Here is a 21,361-nt window from a genome sequence, read left to right as displayed (position 1 = left end):
AAAGACTGCTTGTTGTTTAGAACGAACAGGAGGAAATTCTTATGACCCCTCGACAAATCTGCTGTGATTGGCTGCCCTACCCTGCCTAAGCTCCCAGTCTCTCCTGATATATTCCCCCCATCCCCATGATTGTTACTCCAACTCTCCCACCTAACACCAACTCACAGTGTTTTCCAGTTCATAGAATTGTAGAATTCCTACAGTGCAGAAAGAGACCACTCAGCCCATTGAGCCTGCAATGACAACAATCCCACCCAGGTCCTATCCCCATAACCTCATACTGCCAGGGAGAACTCCAACAGCTCCAGCAACAGTGTTCTGCTGCCGGCTTTCACATCTATCAACCTGGACAGACATATGGCAGAAATACAGAGCAAAAAAGTTATAATGAAGTCCTCCCTATTCTTAACATTTCCAGGTCTCACCCCTTTAAATATGAAGATCAGCACCTAAAGATTTCAGCTGAGGAAGCTATTGTGTCTTTTCTGCCAAGTGAAGGGAGATCATAGATGGAAGTGGAAATCAGGAGTCTTAGACTTCTCTGCTCTGAGTTCTACCATGCCCCCCTGTCCACCTATGAGATACTCCCAAACATCCCTCACTGTGACTTACCTGACTACTTACCTGACCTACTCCAGGAATCCACTATCAAGGAACAGTGCTTTTATTGCACAAAATAAAAGCTACAAGCCTATGGTGAACACAATCAGTGGGATATTCTGGCTGTGCTCACCCCAAAACCGGAAAATCCCACCAAAGATCAATGGATCTTTGCATGGTGCACCCCCATCCCCTCCCCCACACTGGTCCGCTACAATTTCTGTAGAGGGCAAGATGGGAACATTTTCCCCAGTGGGTCCCAACCAGGACTAAAAGATAATGGGCCCATTCAGGATCCTGCTTTATACAAGGCTCAGTATATGAACTGCTCTTAGTTAGTTTAAGGCTAGCTATTTAAGTTTAAGTTTTTTTTACATTTATCTATCAGTGTCACAAGTAGGCTCATATTAACACTGCGACTAAATTACTGTGAAAATCCCCTAGTTGCTACACTCTGATGCCTGTCCAGGTACACAGAGGGAGAATTTAGTATGGCCAGTGCACCTAACCAGCACATCTTTTGGACTGGACCCAGAGGAAACCCACACTGACACGGGGAGAACATGGAGACTCCACACACAGTGACCCAAGCTGGGAATCGAACCAGGTCCCTGGCACTGTGAGGCAGCAATGTCAACCACTGTGCCACCATACCATCCCTATTAGTGCAGTCGAAGTATTACAGAAGTGTGTAAATTAGGGGCCTATTGCTAGTTTTAGGGCCTCTCACTGAATTTCAGTGTAGTGGAGTAGAACAGGAGCCAGGTCTGCTCCACTTGGGATTTTCAAACAGTCACTTGACAGCTACTGCCAAAGGAAATCATTGCAATGGGATCAGAAAGAGCTGCAGTGCTTCCCTGATTGACTGCAGTATGCTGATTGCAAGCGGCACTGAATCCATTTATTAAAACGGAAAAGCAAGCGTCAGCAGCTTTCCGAATTAATACTAATGAGCTGCAATTTTGGACCAACATTGAACCTTTCAGTTTGATGGCATGTTATGATCTTATCGAGTGCTGTTAAATTTATACCTCTCTGCTCTTCAGTATTTACACACATATTCATCTATATTTTACTAAGTCACATCCTTCTGTTCTTTGGCAGGGAAATGCTCAGTAAAATACCTTACCTTACAATGTGCATAAAGGAGTCTCTGCGACTATGCCCCCCCGTCCCAGGAATATCCAGGAGGCTGACCAAACCACTCACTTTCTTTGATGGGAGGAAGATACCCGAAGGTTTCATTTATAAGTACATTTTTGATATTAGAGAATTGTTAGTAATCTCTGATGTTATGGACAGGAGGTTGGAACTTTCAGCTTAGCTTCACGGGTGGATTCTATATCTTATCACTGTCAGGTCTTCTCTAGCTTTATAACTTGTGTTACCTGTCATTCTGTTAGATATTAAATGGGTTAATAGGCTGCCTCCATCACCCTTAAATTATAGATAATCGGTGAGTTCCTGAGGCAGTAGGAGGGCCCTCAGCACTGGATGGCAGCCATAAAATTAATTTTACGGGGTGTGAATGTTGCTGGCTGGGCCAGCATTTATTGCCCACCCCTAATTGCCCTCCATTTCAGACGGCATTTGCGAGTCAGGCCAGGACAGGTAAAGATGGCAGATTTCCTTCCCTAAAGGATATTCGTGAAGCAGGCGGATTTTTATGACAATCAACAATGGTTTCACGGTCATCATTAGACTTTTAATTTCAAAGTTTTATTGAATTCACCATCTCCATGGTGAGATTTAAATCTGGTTCCCAAAGCATTATCCTGGATCTCTGGATTTCTAGTCCAGCAACTGCTGCTGCCTCCCCCTTGATTGAGGCTAATGTTACTCTGGACCATCATCCTACTTGCCACCAGAGGCCACCTACAAGCTGCTGTGAGCTTCCAACTCAGTAGCGGGCTAGATCAGGCCAGGGAGATCCGTTGATATTTGTAACATCCCCACAATTTGATTTCTTAATTAGTCACCCAACATTGGGGGGGAGGGGATGAACGTGGAGCATGGGGGAACAGGGGTTCTAGAACAAGGGGTCAGAGTCTCAGGATATGGGGTGGGCAATTACAGATTGAGATGTGGAGAGATTTCTTCACTCAGAGAGTGATGAATCTGTAGAATTCACTACCATAGAAGTTTGTGGAAGTTAAGTCACTGAATATATTCAAGAAGGAAATAGATAGATTTTTAGACTGTAGAACTCTATCTAGATATCAAGGAGCATGGGGAAGAATGGGGAGTATGTTACTGAGATAGAAGATCAGTCATGATCATGTTGAATAGCAGAGCAAGTTAGAGGGGCAGATGAACTACTCCTGCTCCTGTTTTCTATGTTTCTGTGATCACTTGGAGGTGGAAGTATGTTGGGGAGCTGGTGAATGCACAAGATTCAGATTTTGCTCCAAGCTCGCCTCTGTGAGGCAGGGCTGATTCTTCCCGTGATGTTTGATTCAATAATTTTTCAAATGCTGAAGTGTATAATAACTTTCACTGTGCTGTTGAGTAAGCTCACTGGAGATCTTATGAACATACAAAATAAGAGCCAAAGTAGGCCATTTGGCCCCTCAAGCCTGCTTCTCCATTTAATAAGATCGTGGCTGATCTCTTTCTGTTTCAAGTTTTACCTTCCCACCTACTCCTTGTTAACCTTTGATTCCCTGGTCTAACAAGAATCTATTTACCAACAGATTGCTGAATGCTGACTAACTGTTTTTATTTCTGTGCTTATGCTTCTGGTAGGTTTGCAAACAAAGAACTAATAGGTTTTCTGGTTAAGTGGTTGCTTGTGCTCACAGAGTATGAATTATGCTCCCGTCAAACACAGTTAGTGCTATGTCAATACATTGTGTTAAAAATAAACATGGTATAAGGAAAACATTAGATATGGATGTCCATCAAAGGCTGCTACGATTCTCTACAGAAAGCAACCGGCCAATTTGGAACATTGGTCATTAGCTTTATTTGATGCCCTCAGGTACCTTTGTGTACATGGAGAAATTTCACCAGGTTAGTGATTCCAGCAGCTTAAACTGGGGTTATTCACCAGCCTGAAGAAATTGAACCATTTGTACTATCCTGTACTCTGTTCCCCTAACATGGGCAGAGTATATGATAATGAAAATTATATCTGGGCGGCACAGTAGTTAATATTGCTGTCTCACACACAGTGCCAGGGACCCAGATGTGATTCCCAGCTTGGGCGCTGTGCATGTGGAGTTGAGACTTTCTCCGTGTGTCTGCATGGGTTTCGTCTGGATGCTCCAGTTTCCTCCTATAGTCCAAAGATGTTAGGTGGATTGACCATGCTAAATTGCCCCTTTGTGTCAGGGGGACTAGCTAGGGTAAATGCATGGGTTATGGGGATAGCACCTGCGTGGGATTGTGGTCAGTGCAGACTTGATGGGCTGATTCTATGATACTTGGTTTGTTGTCAGTTTATTTGGTAAAATCATAAAATCCCTACAGTGCAAAAGGAGGCCATTCAGCCCATTGAGCCTGCACTGACAACAATCCCACCTGGAGCCCTATCCCTGTAACACCACATATTAACCCTGCTAATACCCCTGATACTAATGCTGGAGTTCTACCACCCTGTCCGCCACGGAATCAGAGCGGGCAGGGGGCAGACAATGGAAATGTCCATTGACCTCGGGCAGGATTTTCCGGTCTCGGGTCAAGAGAGGCTGTAAAGTCCCGCCCTAAGGTTCAATTTAGCATGACCAATCAATCTAATCCGCACATCTTTAGATGAAAGCATTCCTGCTTTTAAGTTCTTAACTGCAGAATTAATCATTGCTCTTCATTCAACAAGGAAATGGATTGCAGTTCAATTCAATTCAGAAACCTATGGTTAGAATTTAGTTGTAGACCTGGAACATTCCTGGCAGAAGGAAGCACAAGCCGTTTTCAGGCTGGTATGCCATGTACATCATTGGACACTGATTTATAATCAGCAATGAGCTCGGTGTCAATGCTGCTCACTGGAAGGTACCGGCAAAATGCCAGCAGAACTGTAATAGAGAGGTTGAATATTGGTACCCGCACTGCCAGGTCACATTGTTAAATCCAGAGTAATTTTCTTCTAGTCTACTCTTTGCAGTCTACTTCTAGTCTACTCTTCTAGTCTACTTTGGTAGAAATAATAGTAGGAGGGATTATTATTTAAAGGGCAAAAAGCTGTAACATGCTACGGTGCAGAGGGACCTGGGGGTCCTTGTGCACGAATCGCAAAAACCCAGTCTGCAGGTGCAGCAGGTGATCAAGAAGGCGAATGGAATGTTGGCCTTTATAGCGAGGGGGATAGAATATAAAAGTAGGGAGGTCTTGCTGCAACTGTACAGGGTACTGGTGAGGCTGCAGCTGGAGTACTGTGTGCAGTTTTGGCCGCCGCACTTGCGCAAGGATATTTTGGCCTTGGAGGGAGTGCAGAGGAGGTTCACTAGGCTGATACCGGAGATGAGGGAGTTGGCCTATGAAGAGAGACTAAATAGACTGGGTCTGTACTTGTTGGAGTTTAGAAGGCTGAGGGGGGAATCTTATAGAGACGTATAAGACAATGAAGGGGATGGATAGGGTAGAGGTAGAGAGATTCTTCCCGCTCAGAAAGGATGGCAGGACTAGAGAACACAGCCTCAAGATAAGAGGGGGGGGTACAGTTTAGATCAGAGTTGAGGAGGAACTTCTTCACTCAAAGGATGGTGAATCTCTGGAATTCTCTGCCCGTTGAAGTGGTGGAGGCCACCTCGCTGAATATACTTAAGTCATGGGTAGATAGGTTTCTGATAGACAAGGGAATTAAGGGTTATGGGGAGAAAGTGGGAAAGTGGAACTGATCCACTTCAGATCAGCCATGGTCTTATTGAATGGCGGGGCAGGCTCGAAGGGCTAGTTGGCCTACTCCTGCTCCTATTTCTTATGTTCTTATGTACTCCAGTATGTACCTTGGTCCAACTTCTAAGGAGAGTGCTCCAATTTACCATTGTGATGTTTTCCTGTTAGTGGGAGAATGCTATTTTAGAACTGAATCAACAGTTTATGCCATGGCCTCTTGTCATTGGAATTGGAAGAATTGGCCAGCAGATTTTGTGGGTATAAGTTTAACTTCAAAGTATGGAACAAGTTGAATATTATACTTTAAAAACTATCTGAAACCTGCCCCCAGCCCCATCACTTGCGGTATTAACATACTAGGATGTGGACAATCATAGAAACTAGAAGCAGGGGTAGGCCATTCAGCCCTTCAAGTCTGCTCTGCCATTCATTTTGATCATGGCCGATCATCAAATTCAATATCCTGGTCCACCACTTTCACCCATATCCTTTGATTGTTTTAATCTTGAACACTATATCTAATTTCTTCTTGAAATCAGACAACATTTTGGCCTCAACTACATTCTGGGATAGTGAATTCCACACATTCACCATCCTCTGGGTGAAGAAATTTCTCTTCGCCTCAGTTCTAAAAGGTTTACCCCTTTTCCTCAAACTATGACCCCTAGTTCTGAATTCTCCACCATTGGGAACATTCTTCCTGAATCTACCCTGTCTAGCCCTGTTAGAATTTTATAAGTTTCTATAAGATCCCCTCTCACTCTTCTAAACTCCAGTGAATATAATCCTAACCGACGTAGTCCTCCTCATATGGCAGACCTGCCATCCCAGGAATCAGCCTGGTAAACCTTCGCTGTACTCCCTCTATGTCAAGGGCATCCTTTCTTGGATAAGGACCAAAACTGCACACAATACTCCAGGTATGTCACTAACACCTTATACAATTGCAGCAAAACATCCCAATCCCTAAACTCAAATCCTCTCACTATCGAGGCCAATATACCATTTACCTTCTTTACTGCCTGCTGTACCTGCAGGCTTACTTTCAATGAGTGATGCACGAGGACACAAAGATCTTGTTTAAGATCTACCTCACTCAATTTATACCCATTCAAGTAATAATCTGTCTTCTTCTTATTGCTACCAAAATGGATAGCCTCACACTTATCCATATTATACTGCATCTGCTATGCATATGCCCACACACTCAGCTTGTCCAAATCACACTGAAGCATCTTTGCATCCTCCTCAAAGCTCACCCTCTCAACTTTGTGTGACTTGCAAATTTGGAGATAATACATTCAGTTCCCTCTTCCAAATCATTAATATATTATGTGAACAGTTGGGTTCCTAGCACAGATCCCTGCGGAACTCCACTAGTTACTGACTGCCAATCAGAAATAGACCCATTTATATCAACTCTTTACTTCCTACCTACTAACCATCTCAAGACATTACCTGCAATCCCATGTGCTTTAACTCTACGTAGTAGTCTGTTATGTGAGACCTTGTTGAAAGCCTTCTGAAAATCTAAAGAAACAATCCACTGGTTCTCCTCAGTCAACTCTACTAGTTACAACCTCAAGGAATTCCAATACTTTTGTCAAACATGATTTCCCTTTTGTAAATCCATGCTGACTTTGGCTGATTATACCACTGCCTTCCAAATGTTGAGTTATGAAATCCTTGATAATGGATTCTAGCAACTTCCCCAGTACCAACGTCAGGCTCACTGGTCTATAGTTCCCCATTTTCTCTCTACCTCACTTTTTGAATAGTGGGTTTACATTAGCTAGCCAACAATCTGTAGAAACCAGTCTGGAGTCCAAAGAATTTTGGAAAATATCCACCAATGGATCTATAGTTTCCAAGGCTACTTCCTTAAGTACTCTGAGATGCTAATCATCAGGACCTGGAGATTTATTCACCTTTAATCCCATCAATTTCCCCAAAACCATTTCTTATTAATGCTGATTTCCTTCAGCTCCTCAGTAAGATTTGTTTCTTGCAGAACTTCTGGTACAATATTCATGTCTTCCTTTGTGAAGACTGGAAGCAAAGTACAAATTTCATTCATCGGCCATTTCTTTATTCCCCGTTATGAATTCCCTCATTTTTGTCTGTAAGGGACCTACGTTTGTTTTTGTCAATTTTTTTTCTTTATAGTCCCAGGAAGCGAGTTAGACATTTAAATATTACAAAGGGCTCTATGCTTCATAGTTAATTTTTCTTCCATGTTTAACCCTGAGCGGTTGGATATACTGAATCCTAGGAATCCCGGCAGCTGAAGGGAAGTGAAAATTATTTTGTAGAAGAAGTAGAAAAGTCGTGCGGTTTGCAAGCTAGGAGGGGCAGCAGTGCTTCCTCCATGTGTACAAGCTTACCTCCTTCCCTTCCTGGCATTGAATCTCCTCACCCAGATCCAAAGACCACACATTCCCAGAATCAACCTACCTAGAAGAGAGATTGGTACTGAATTTTGCTTAAGTCACTGAGGTGAAGAAGCAAAACCTAACCCTCCCTGCTATCCAACCCAGACATATACATTTTTTTAATTATTCAGAGTGCAGCAGACAGAAAGAGTTCTCCTCAATGTGGAACAAAAATCTTCCTGTGTTTTTCTTAACCACTTTTGAAATTGTAGATTAAAGGATCGATTTTAATTTTTAATATATTAATCAGATACTGTGTGCATCGTCACAGGAAGTGATTAAATATGATGTGTTTCAGACAGCTCATGCTTTACAAGCTTCTGCAGACTGTATTAGTCAAACAATATCTAAAATATTACAATAATGAGGCTTAATTAGGATTATCTTTGTATGCCTATGACTCCTTTTGCATCTAAAAACAGGGTGGGAGCACTCTTATCAGATAAAAGGGCTGACTTGCCGTTCGTAGTCTGCTTGTTCTGACTTTGGAATGGACTTTGATTTGTCAGGAAAGCAGAGGTAGTTTTGAGTGATCTATATTTGTATTGTTAAACATTCGAAATGAGGTACTATTTTAAGTGGGTTTATTTAGTGTCGCTGTGTGAGGTAGAGTAAACCTAGAGCTACATTCATGCCAGACATGGGTGTTTGTATGTTGGAGGTTTGGCTTTATTTCGAGCTGTGCTTTTATTGTTCTTAGAGAGGGTTACAGCATGAAAAGCAAACAAGCTTGGTGAAGCATAACATTATTGCTTGGTAACGAGGAGTATCTTTAGTGTAGGTAGGCATTTTGAATGTTGGAAGTTGATTTTGGAAGGTTAAAGAAGGAACATCTCTGTCAGTCTTTTGAAGCAGGGTACTGCTTATGGAAGTCAAAGTCAGGTCTGTGAAGAGAAGAGCTGATGAGGTTGGCTACTAACAAGCCACATATCTGAAGCATTCCTGAGGCCAATTCTGGCCAACACACTACCAGAAGGATGTGGAGACTTGGAGGGAGTACAGAAAAGGTTTACCAGGGATGTTGTCCGATATGGAGGGTATTAGCTATGAAGAGAGATTGAATAAACTGGGGTTGTTCTCCCTGGAAAGACAGAGGTGAGGGGCGACCTGTTAGAAGTTTATAAAATTATGAGAGGCATAGATAAGGTGAACAGTTGGAAGCTTTCTCCCTGGGGAAGAAATAACAATTACAAGGGGGCACAAGTTCAGGGTAAGAGAGGAAATGTTCAGTAGAGACGTGAAGGGGAAATGTTTTACACAGAAGGTGGTGAGGCCCTGGAATGCACTGCCATGCGAGATGGTTGAGGCAGACATGTTAGCAACATTTAAGACTTACATGGATAGACACATGAACAGGCAGGGTATAGAAGGATACAGATGGTTGGTCTAGATAGGACAATGTGATCGGCACAGCTTGGACAGTTGAAGGGCCTGTTCCTGTGCTGTACTGTTCTTTGTTCTTTGTTTGTTGTCCTTATTTCCAGGACAATAGTATTCTGTTGAGGACTGAGTACCTGAATTTGTGTACAAACATTTAAAGTAAAGGAAACTTGAAAGGAGGTGGTGACATAATGGTATTGTTACTGGGCTAGTAATTCAGAAATGCAAAGTCATGTTCTGGAAACACAGGTTCAAATCCTGCCACTGCAGATGGTAAAATTTGAATTCAATTTTTTTAAAAACCTGTAATTAGAAGTCTAATGGTGTCCATGAAACCATTGTCCATTGTAGAAAACTATTCACTAATGAATTTTAGGGAAGGAAATCTGCCATCCTTACCTAGTCTAGCCAACATGTGACTCCAGACCCACAACAATGTGGTTGACAATTAATTCAAGAACAAGTTTAAGTTTATTTATTAGTGTCACAAGTAGGCTTACATTACACTGCAATGAAGTTACTGTGAAAATCTCATTGCCATACTCCGGTGCCTATTCAGATACACTGAGGGAGAATTCAGCATTGCCGTTGCACCTAATTAGCATGTCTTTTGGAATTTGGGAAGAAACCGGAGTACCCAGAGGAAACCCAGTTGAGGATGGGCAATAAATGCTATCCCAGCCAGTGACACCCGCATCCACGTCCACAAACGTATAAAGAAAAACTTTGTTTCTCTATCCACTGTTACTGTGTGAATCTGAGGAGTGGAAAGTGGCAAACACTCCTTCTTTTCTGGGTTTTAGGAGTATAAAGTAAACTAACTTTCGGAGTTAATCCAAACTCGAGTTTGCTGTTTGCTGTGGATTATTAACACAATTGGATCTCAAATAACAAGGGATTGGGAACACAAGCCACCATTTCACTCATTCTTTAAGAAAAACTAATTCAAACTCCTGCAGCTTACAGACAGGTGGCAAGAGGAAATCAGTGCAGTTTGAACTGTTCCCCTCCTGTCCACAACATAGGGAGGTAGGAAAATGATGTACACTACAGAAGCTCTTACGAACCAGAAGGAAGCAGCATATTTGTGAGACAGTTACTAATGTTCATCTGTTTTTTGCAGGTTGTCTGGTAGGTGTAAGTATCTACTGTATTCACAGGAATCCTATGATCTGGGATAATCCAGAGGTAACTTTCTTCTCCATGACTAAAGTATGAATTGTTCACACCACTACATTAATAATATGCAACCTTTGCTTTCATATGCAGTACTGGTCTCTCCATATTAATACTATTGAATTGACCATATCATTTCTAATTAATGGCAAGTTTGAAAATTAAATATAGATGCATTGCTAAAGATCCTATTGGATATATTTATATTCTTTTGGTTCATTTATTATGATGTCACATATTTTGGGGATATATCACACATAAAGATGGTATGTTTAATGTAATAATATGTATATCTTAATTTCATAATGTTAAAAAAACATAGGATAGTAGATGGTGTTGCTTAAATATTTTAATATCCAGCACCATACTTGAAAGCAAAGAACTATATAAGGAAGATAGCAAATACAAAAATGTAGTTTTATTAAAGTAGGCTTATGGTTTGATTCAGCAGATGTGTTTCAGTAGACTTTTTCATAGAATCCCTGCAGTGTAGAAGAGATCATTCGGCCCATCATGTCTGACAGAATATGTTGCCCAGGCCCTCTCCCCTGACCTATCCTCACAGGCTCACACATTTCCAATGGCTAATCTGCCTAACCTACACATCTTGGGGCACTAAGGGGTAATTTACCAAGGCCAATCCACCTTACCTGCACATCTTTGGACTGTGGGAGGAAACTGGAGTACCCGGAGGAAACCCACACAGACACAAGGAGAAGAACTCCATACTGATAGTCATGCAAGCCTGGAATTGAATCTGGGTCCCTGGAGCTGTAAGACAGCAGTACCAGCCACTGTGCCACCGTGCCATCCTAGCAGCATTACAGAATGCTGGGTGCAACCTCTTCCTCCCTCTAGTTTCCTCTGGAGGCCTTGGAAATCTACCACTACCAATTCCAGTAATGTCTAACTCTCTGGTTGTTTACTCTGCTTTATCTTTCTCTTCCACTTCTCTAACCTTGCATGCTCTTCCACATTCCAGTTCAATTTCTCCCACCCCTCACTCCTCGCTTAACTCTATATTCCTTCAATCTACTACTCCACTCCTCATCTGACCTCGAGCATGAGTTCTTCCCTGATCTTGTAGCAATTATAGGCTAGCCTTCTAACACTGCTCAACTTGAAGACTGAACTCAGCCTGGACTGTCAGATGTTGTGCCAGGGCAGAGTGACTCATATAGTGAAGTGTGTCCTCACTTAGTGCAAACTAATTAATGTGAAGCTATTGATATGGAATTAACCTCAGCCATGATTTAGACACTGAGTTGCATGGCTCCTGTCTTTGGAAATGAATTCCAAGTTCAGTTTCTGTCTGAATATTATTAACTTCTATCTGAATCAATAACTAGTTAAACTATGGTAAATCATCTCATAACACCAGGTTTAAGTCCAACAGGCTATTTGGTAGCACAAGCTTTGAGAGCATTGCCCCTTCATCAGGTGAGGGGAATGCTCCAAAAGCTCGTGCTACTAAATAAACCTGTTGTACTTTAACCTGGTGTTGTGAGACCATTTACTGTGTCTACCCCAGTCCAACGACAGCAACTGTACTTCATTGTTAGACCACAACTGATGTTATACTAACATAGCTAGTGTAATTCTAATTTAAACCAGTACTGACAAATGAACTCTTTACAGTCCTGATTAACAATTACCTAGCAACTGTCAGTGTCTGTATGCACTTCAAATCTCATGAAGAATGTCATTCTATTAAACAATAGACTTTAATAATACCTTGTTCTTTTTTAGGTGTTTGACCCTTTAAGATTTTCTCCTGAAAATTCAGCAAACAGACACACGCATGCCTTCATACCTTTCTCTGCTGGACCAAGGTAGCAAAATATTTCAAGTATTAGTAAAATAGAACTGCTAATTGTCAATTTAGTGTTGCTTTTGAGCAAATTAACTTCCCTGTAAAGGCCTGGGGTTCAAGTTTATCAAATGGGTGGATTCCAGTTTACTGGGACAATTCCAAATTCTTTGTTAATCTTGACTCTCACTTGATTTGGGAGTCATTGCACAATGATCAGTTTCAAGAGAAAATAAAAATGTACCGTGTACAATGGCCTGTCTGTTCCGAGAGCTAATACCTCCCACAGCAGGATTCATTGTTTCAAATTGTAGGTCCCCATAATAGTTGCAAAATTATATTTTCTACTGTGCACAATGGACATAAGAAATAGGAGCAGGAGTAGGCCATCTAGCCCTTCGAGCCTGCCCCACCATTCAATAAGATCATGGCTGATCTGAAGTGGCTCAGTTCCACTTTCCTGCTTTCTCCCCATAACCCTTAATTCCCTTGCCTACCAAAAACCTATCTACCCGTGTCTTAAATATATTTAGCGAGGTAGTTTCCACCACTTCAACAGGCACAGAATTCCAGAGATTCACCAACCTTTGAGTGAAGAAGTTCTTCCTCAACTCCGTTCTAAACCACCCCCCCTTTATCTTGAGGCTGTGCCCTCTAGTCCTACTGTCCTTTCTGAGCAGGAAGAGTCTCGCCACCTCTATCCTGTCCATCCCATTCAACATCTTATATGTATCAATGAGATCGCCCCTCATTCTTCTAAACTCCAACGAGTACAATCCTAGTTTATTCAGCCTCTCCTCATAGCTCAACCCCCTCAACTCCGGAATCAGCCTAGTAAACCTCCTCTGCACTCCCTCCAAGACCAAAATATCCTTGCGCAGGTGCGGCGACCAAAACTGCACACAGTACTCCAGCTGCGGCCTCACCAATGCCCTATACAGCCGCAGCAAGACCTCCCTACTTTTATATTCAATCCCCCTCGCTATGAAGGCCAGCATCCCATTCGCCTTCCTGACCACCTGCTGCACCTGCAGGCTGGGTTTTTGGGACTCATGCACAAGGACCCCGAGGTCCCTCTGCACCGTCGCATGCTGCAGTTTTTTGCCACGTAAGTAATAGTCCTTCATACCATTATTCCTACCAAAGTGGACAACCTCACACTTGCCAACATTAAATTCCATTTGCCAGTTCCTGGCCCATTCGCCCAGCCTATCTAGATCCTTCTGCAGACTCTCCACACCCTCCGCGCAATTTGCCGTTCCACCAATCTTGGTGTCATCAGCAAATTTCGACACCATACACTCGGTTCCCTCCTCCAGATCATATATATAAATGGTGAATAGCTGAGGCCCCAGCACTGACCCCTGGGGCACTCCACTAGTCACCAACCGCCAATCCGAATAGCACCCATTGACCCCCACTCTCTGCCTCCTATTTGACAGCCAATCCTCTATCCACGCTAACACCCTACCCCCAACCCCATGCCCCCTGATCTTCTGCAATAACCTCTTGTGAGGCACCTTGTCAAACGCCTTCTGAAAATCAAGAAAGACCACATCCACCGGCTCTCCTCTATCCACCGCCCTAGACACATCCTCATAGAACTCCAATGAATTTGTCAGACACGACTTCCCCTTAACAAAACTGTGCTGCGTCTGCTCTATCAAACAATTCTCCTCAAGATGCCTCGCTATTTTCTCCTTGATCACGGACTCTAACATTTTTCCTACAACGGACGTTAAACTAATCGGCCTATAATTCCCCGCCTTTTGCCTGCCACCCTTCTTAAACAACGGCGTAATATTAGCCGTTTTCCAATCTTCCGGCACTTAGCCGGAATTCAGCGACGTTTGGAAAATAATCACCAAGGCATCCACTATCACCTCCGCCATTTCTTTCAGAACCCTTGGATGCATTCCATCCGGTCCTGGGGACTTGTCCACAATCAGTCCCTCCAGTCTGTCGAGCACCGCCTCTCTAGTAACAATAATGTCATTCAGGCCCTCCACTCCTACCATCTTTCCATCTCTAACACCCGGCAAATTATTCACGTCCTCCTCCGTGAAGACCGAAATAAAAAAGTTATTCAAGGCCTCAGCCATTTCCCCATCCCCTACCACTAAGTCCCCCCTCTCATCCTCTAAGGGTCCAACGTTCACCCTAGTCAGCCTCTTCCTTTTTATGTATTTATAAAAACTCTTGCTATCCTTTTTTATATTAAGCGCTAGCCCAGCTTCATAGTTTATCCTACCCTTCTTTATCAACTTCTTTGTCATTCTTTGTTGACATTTAAACCTCTCCCAATCCTCTTCTCGCCCACTACTCTGAGCTACTGTAAATACATCCGCTTTTAATTTAACACTTTCCTTTACCTCCTTCGTTATCCACAGCTGATTACCTCTCCTCCTACGATCCTTTTTAACCATCGGAATAAATTTCTGCTGAGCACCAAGAAAGATGTCCTTAAAGATCCTCCACTGTTCCTCAGCAGACCTACCTTCCAACGCGTTCCCCCAATCAACATTCGCCAATTCCTCTGTCATCCTACCATACTCCCCTCTGTTCAAACAAAGGACACATGTCCGGGAACCCACTTTCTCCTCCTCCATCTGCATCAGAAACTCCACCATACAATGATCACTCTTCCCTAGAGGATCCTTCACCACAAGGTCCCTAATTCTACCCGCCTCATTACATAACACCAGATCCAAGATAGCTCGCTCCCTCATCGGCTCCAACACACACTATTCGAGGAAACTATCCTGGCAGCATTCCAAGAACTCCTCGAGCCCACCGCGTCCAACATGGGTCGACCAATCAATATGTAGATTGAAATCCCCCATAATTATCGCCGTCCCATTCCTGCGTGCAGGAATGGGACTTCAATCTTCAGACAGAATTTTATGAGAAAAATTCTAAGTGTGAACGAATGTGAAAATGGAAGAGAATCACACTGACTTTTTGGGTGAACTCCCAGATGCAATCATATGGCACTTAGTGAAAAAAGAGCGCAGATGTGATTCTCACCAGTAGGGGGAGGGCACAAACTAATCTTGCCAAAGTCGATTGCTGACCTCTTGGGGCACCATTGCACAAGTGCCCTGATTTCCCAGTGTACTGGAAGTTCTCCTGTAACCAACACACCCCCCCACCCCTCGCATAGGCATCAGGATCTGCTGCCAATCATTTCCTGTGCTGGTCTCCCCCCGCCGCCCCAATCTCCACGGCCATCACCCACCCACTCCCCTGATCGTCAACCCCAATCATCAATCCCTCCCTCTGCAGAGCTCCCCCCTTCCCTTTCCCCCTACAGAGCACCACCCACCCTGCCTTCCTCCAGTCATGGCTCCACACCTCAGGCCCCAGCCCCTTGGCACTGCCAGGGTACCCTGTGGGCAGCGTCAGAGTGTCCCATGGGCCCACCCCTGCCTCCGAACACCCAGAGGGCTTCAATGACCTCCTGTTCCACCAATGAGGCCAACATATCTAGTGTGCATTGGCGAAGGCCTGACATGATCCTCACTGGTGAGGGGGCGGGTAAGTACATAAGAACATAAGAAATAGGAGCAGGAGTAGGCCATCTAGCCCTTCGAGCCTGCCCCGCCATTCAATAAGATCATGGCTGATCTGATAGTGGATCAGTTCCACTTTCCCGCTCTCTCCCCATAACCCTTAATTCCCTTATCGATCAGAATCATATGTACAAATGGGCCCAGGCAATAGAATCCAGGACTCACTAATTACATTTTAATAATGTCATGAATATTGAAATTGGCTTCATTGCCCTTTCTGGCCATGAAGCTGATTTCACTGGCGACTCAGTGCCAGTAAGAGAATAAGAGGTGAAAAACTGGGCACGGTCCTGATTTTTCACCTCACCCTATCTTACTGGCTCACCACATCAGTACGATAAGTTGATAAAATCATGGTCTTTATTTTTTTACCTCAGGGTGTTGCCAACTGTGCAGTCAGAACATTGTGTGGGGGAGAGGGAGTGGTTATTCTGGAGAGAAAGCAATGAAAACCTCTGACAACATTACATGAACTGTGTGGTACTAACATTAAGTTCACTATCTTCATGACAGTTGCCAGAAATTTCTTGTGATGCAGATTGCTTTATCTATAGCTGATATACTGTATTTTCTAAACAATCATAGTACACTTTCAAATTCCAAGAGATATTTGACATTTGAGACACTTAGAACTTGAGAAATTGTGCATATATGACTGTAACACTACATTCTGGGCACTCTCCTTTCCTTTCCTATGTACAGTATGTTTTGTCTGTACAGCATGCCAGAAACAATACTTTTCGCTGTGTACTAATACATGTGACAATAACACATTAAATCAAATAAGAATTGAAGCTGGAGTTCTGGGCGGGGTGATCATAGTTTCGTAGGGTGAGGTTGGAATAATAAAAAGGATTTTATTGAATGGCTTCATGATAGTAAACATTGTACCCGTTTCTTCCAGATCTCCTTTTTTTAATGCTTTGAAACTACTATGGAGAGGCAATTAAGAGCTGAGGCTTGTTATGAAATTCTTCTCCAGTGACATTATAAATAAGAACATTGAATTGTTGCTAGCACCCCATATTTATGCACTAACTGAGCAGAACTTCATGTAATTGACAAGATCAATTTACACAAGTGTCACCTCTCAATCTGCATTTGGCAGTTTTAAAGTGTAATACACAGGAATAGACAAGCCACTGTTAAACATATAGGTGTCGTCCCATTCATAAGGAGTACACAATGACCCAACAAAATACATTACTGGTTTAAGTGATTTTTCATGGTGTTGGACTCAAAGCCTGCCTCCTGTTTCACTTTTATTGCAGGAACTGCATTGGTCAGCATTTTGCCATGAACGAAATGAAAGTGGCTGTCGCAATGATTCTCCATCGATTTGAACTGGAAATTGATGAAACGAAACCACCATTAAAAATACCTCAGCTAGTCCTTCGATCCAAAAATGGAATACACCTGAAGATTAAAAAGCTGTATTAACACTAGCAGCAAGAATTGGGAAAAACATGAGTAAAGTAATAACTTCAAAGTCAGACAGATCAATCAGTAAGCAAGACAATTATAGTAAAATTAATGTGACAGCAAAGGGCATTAAAAACCTGGAATACCTGCACAGAAGGTGCTTATTACCAGTGTCATTTCATAAACATATTTACGTTGGAATCTCAGTACGTGTTCAAATCATCTCCGAAAATGTATGCTTATAACCATTATTTGATTCCTAAATCATATATTTCTGCCTTGCATATCATATATCTCATGTAATATCTCGTGTTCATTATGGATAGCTTTATTTTGTTTCTATCTGCAGCTGTTGATGGTGAATATTTTGGTTTACTTGGTAGCCAGACAGCTTCATACTATCAATGCGTGATGATGTCCACACTCAATGATTAACTACTGTGCTGTAATTATTTCAAAGTAAACAAGCGATAATCGTAGACTATTGGGAAGCAACAGCACCTCTTAATTATCACTTGAGTTAATTAACAACTACAGGCCACAGTGTTTGAACAGGGTTAAGAACAAAAATTGATTGTTTGAATCATTCCATTTCATTAGAAATTCAAAAAGGGTACAACTAAATCCAACCATTATTAGAGACAGAGGATGAGAAGAATATTTTTCAAACATTACTCTGAGCAATTTCTTTTTCTATTGCAGCTGTTCACTTTTTCCAATATTGACTGAATGTACAAAAGGATGTGCCGTATATCATAGATGGGTGGGGACAGAGTCAAAGTGGTTTTAGGTCTTGTTCATCCATGTAACTCAATCTGTAATGACACTTTGCAAATTGTTCCACTGTGGGAGATATTGGCATTGTGTTTCATCCAATTGTTTGACACTAAATCAGAATTTGGGGATGTAAGACATCCTCAGTTCACTGGGCTATTGTAATGCCTATGGTTCTAATATCATCCTTTCACCAGCTTCATTAGGTGCACACAGTAAAAAGTCTCAACACCAGGTTAAGGTCCAACAGGTTTATTTGGAATCACAAGCTTTTGGAGCGTTGCTCCTTCCTCGGATGAGTGTCAGGTCAGGTCTCAGGCCAGGTTTGACTCACCTGAGGAAGGAGCAACACTTCAAAAGCTTGTGATTCCAAATAAACTTGTTGGACTTTAACCTGGTTGCTGTGAGACTTCTTACTGTGCCCACCCCAGTCCAATGCCAGCATCATTATGTGTGGTTCTGAATTTTGCCCTGGACTTTCCAATCTATTTTACTCCCACTCAACCATACATCAGATAAATCTAGCCTCAGTGTAAAATTTAAACTAAAAGCTGGAGGGACGGTCTGTAACTTTTAAGTGCCAAAAGAATTACTTTTTCCTCAAAACTGGTAGCCCTTTAAGTGTTATCTCTTAAAGGGCAAAAATGCTACTTTCAATTCAAAGCAATGCAACTGATAAGTGATGGATTAGTTAAAGACTAAAATATCATATTTCTCTCAGAAGTGTAATGTTACCAAAGCATTGGTAGTGCTTTGAAAAATAACATGACTTAGATAAATTGCAGTAGCATTTCACATTGAAAGTGCTTCTCTTCTACACATTTTCCCGTTAAACCTTGTAAAAGCAACTTAACAGTCAGAATTCTATGGCTATTCACACCAGCGGGATTCTCTGGTCCTGCCAGCAACGCACCTCAGGTAGCGGGTTTCCTGCCAACAGCGCACCTCTGACCATAGGTTTCCCACCAGCAAGGGGGTAATGTCATGGGAATTCCCACTGACAGCAGTGAGATCAGAGAATCCCATCGCTAGCAAACAGCAGGCCACCTCCCGCCAGCGGAAAACACACAGCTGGGAAGGCGGAGAATCTCGCCCCATATCTTTAAATATCTTCCAAACTTCTCTTGAAAAAGTTATTACAAAATTTTGCTGACGACTCTTAATTTTATGATCTAAAGCTTCCAACTGTTGGGGTGCTGGACCAAAGGACGAACCTGTATGAATGACAATAAAGGAACTTTTAAAACAAATTATGCCTAACCTTTGTTAAAAATCCTATATAAGAAACAGCTTTCCGCCTCATGTAGTTTTAAATTTGCTGAAAAGTTGTTGGCCTGGAACTAGTCAAATGGATCCATTCCAAAACAAGAATCTGGTTTTGGCTTGAAAACAAATGGTTTCAACAACACCATTGAGAAATAATGACTTATTACAACACTTCATATTTTGGCAATTGAGCAAGTACATCAAAGAGTGGCGAGATGTTTTGTTACAAGTTGTCTGTTGCTTTGTACTTTTTTGATTATTATTAATAAAGAAATTAATTTGTTCATAATTTTAACATTGTACATTGACATGCTTGCTGTCTGTAGCCCTCTGCATCTGATGTGGAGATGCCGGCATTGGACTGGGGCAAACACAGTAAGAAGTCTCACAACACCAGGTTGAAGTCCAACCATTTATTTGATAGTAAACCCACAAGCTTTCAGAAACACTCTTCCTTCGTCAGGTGTGTGCCTGATGAAGGAACAGCGTTTCCGAAAGCTTGTGGGTTTACTATCAAATAAACTGTTGGACTTTAACCTGGTGTTGTGAGACTTCTGACTGTCTTTGCATCTCAGCCATAGCATGATAGCAGCAAAGCCTGCGGCCCGGGCATCTTGTTGGGCCTGCCCAAGGTCAAAATGGATGTAGTAGGATGCCCGGGCATTCAGGGTATCTGTGACCTCCCAAATGCACTTCTGGGTTGATGACTGACAGAAGCCACACAAGTCCCCGCTCGAATCCTGTAATGATCTGGTGGCAAAGAGATTCAGGGATTATCATGACCACAAGTGTCCTCCTTGTGGAAGTGCCAGGTTTGCGAGGTCTCCTTGTTCAGGCAGAGTCTCCTGCAGCACATAACGTCTGGCAGATCATTATTGGACTTGCAAGTCCTGTGCAGCCAATGGCCCCCATGATTCTGGAAGCTGCCAATCCTACACAATATGCCACTTCCATTGACACCAACTCTTACCGCATCATTGCCTCAGCAGCCACAGACACTGCCCATGCTATCATATGGTCACAAATGGCTATGCACACAGCTGCTCCCTACCTCACCAACCCCAGATATGGACCCCTGATACCATAGGTAAACTACCCCTAGACATGGAGTGCAGTTCAGACAGACTGTAGAAAAACACCTTCCTGATTTTCATGCGTTGGGTGCCCATCGCAAGGAGCACTGCAGAGTCCATGCAGTGTGAGGAGCTGTGTTAACACCTGCCAAGCCCTGTTGATTGGCGCAACAGCTGCCAGACCAGGTGCTTGTTACTGTTAGTGGGCCTGGGATGGGATGTCCACGATGAACCACAGAGCCTGTCCAGCAGACAAATGGCAGGGGTTTGAACTCAACCTTATATGAAACCCTTCGATAGCCTTTCAGCAGGTAGGGAGAATACTAGCCACACAAGCTCAATGGCGACCCTCTCTGACTTGAAGACCTCTGGCCCAGTACAAATCCCCGCAAAGCCCCTTGCACCCTTGAAGGCCCCGCCAATCTCACCTGCACCATGGCAGTTGACCCACCCTCTTGCTCCTTGGAGGTTGGTGCTAAGCGGTACTCACCTTCTAACTCTCCCTCACAATTGTTGCACCTAAACTTCAAGGGACTAGTCATGATTTGCACCTATGTGACATCCCGTTCAAGAGGTGGGAACATTCCGGGAGGAGGGAATGATCGCACGTCAAATTCGCGAATGAGATTCAAATCCTGTCAATCTCATGCTAATCGGCCTTGCACCGTTTCTAGGTGAGATCCGGTTTGTGCCAGTAGAAAGGGGCCAGAACAGTTGCAAATCATTTGGTGCCAGGTGCCAAACAAGTGTTTAAGCACACGTGCTATTTTCCAAGACAACACAATCTGCACCAGACGTGACAAGGCCAGAAAATACCCTGTAGTCCTGTTGCCCTCAGTTATTAATCCCTTATGGTGAAGTTTGGTAATCTTAGAATGATTCAGACAATTTTCATATCATGGTCATACTAATAAAATTAAAAGTGATTTTGCAAACATTGCAGACCAAATGCCAAAAGTGGAGGTGTTAACATATACACCAAAACAAACTTTATTATCAATGAAACACCCAATGTCAACT

General features: G+C 42.9%; 1 protein-coding gene across 1 annotated transcript in view; it reads left to right on the top strand.

Moving 5' to 3' along the window:
- cyp4t8 (cytochrome P450, family 4, subfamily T, polypeptide 8) overlaps positions 1–18,272 on the top strand; it is a 78,094-nt gene extending 59,822 nt beyond the window's left edge. The window contains exons 9-12 of the mRNA XM_080195560.1: positions 1,705–1,838; positions 10,372–10,436; positions 12,174–12,256; positions 17,078–18,272. Of these exons, the coding sequence (XP_080051686.1) occupies positions 1,705–1,838; positions 10,372–10,436; positions 12,174–12,256; positions 17,078–17,246 (451 nt within the window). The 3' untranslated portion in view covers positions 17,247–18,272. The remainder of the gene's footprint in view (positions 1–1,704; positions 1,839–10,371; positions 10,437–12,173; positions 12,257–17,077) is intronic.
- The last annotated feature ends 3,089 nt before the right edge of the window (positions 18,273–21,361 follow it).

Source organism: Carcharhinus amblyrhynchos, chromosome 9, assembly GCF_965287045.1.
Source record: "Carcharhinus amblyrhynchos chromosome 9, sCarAmb.v2.hapA, whole genome shotgun sequence".
Lineage (NCBI taxonomy): Eukaryota > Metazoa > Chordata > Chondrichthyes > Carcharhiniformes > Carcharhinidae > Carcharhinus > Carcharhinus amblyrhynchos.
The sequence above is the reverse complement of the archived record's forward strand: the minus strand, read 5'-3'. Positions and strand labels throughout refer to the sequence as shown.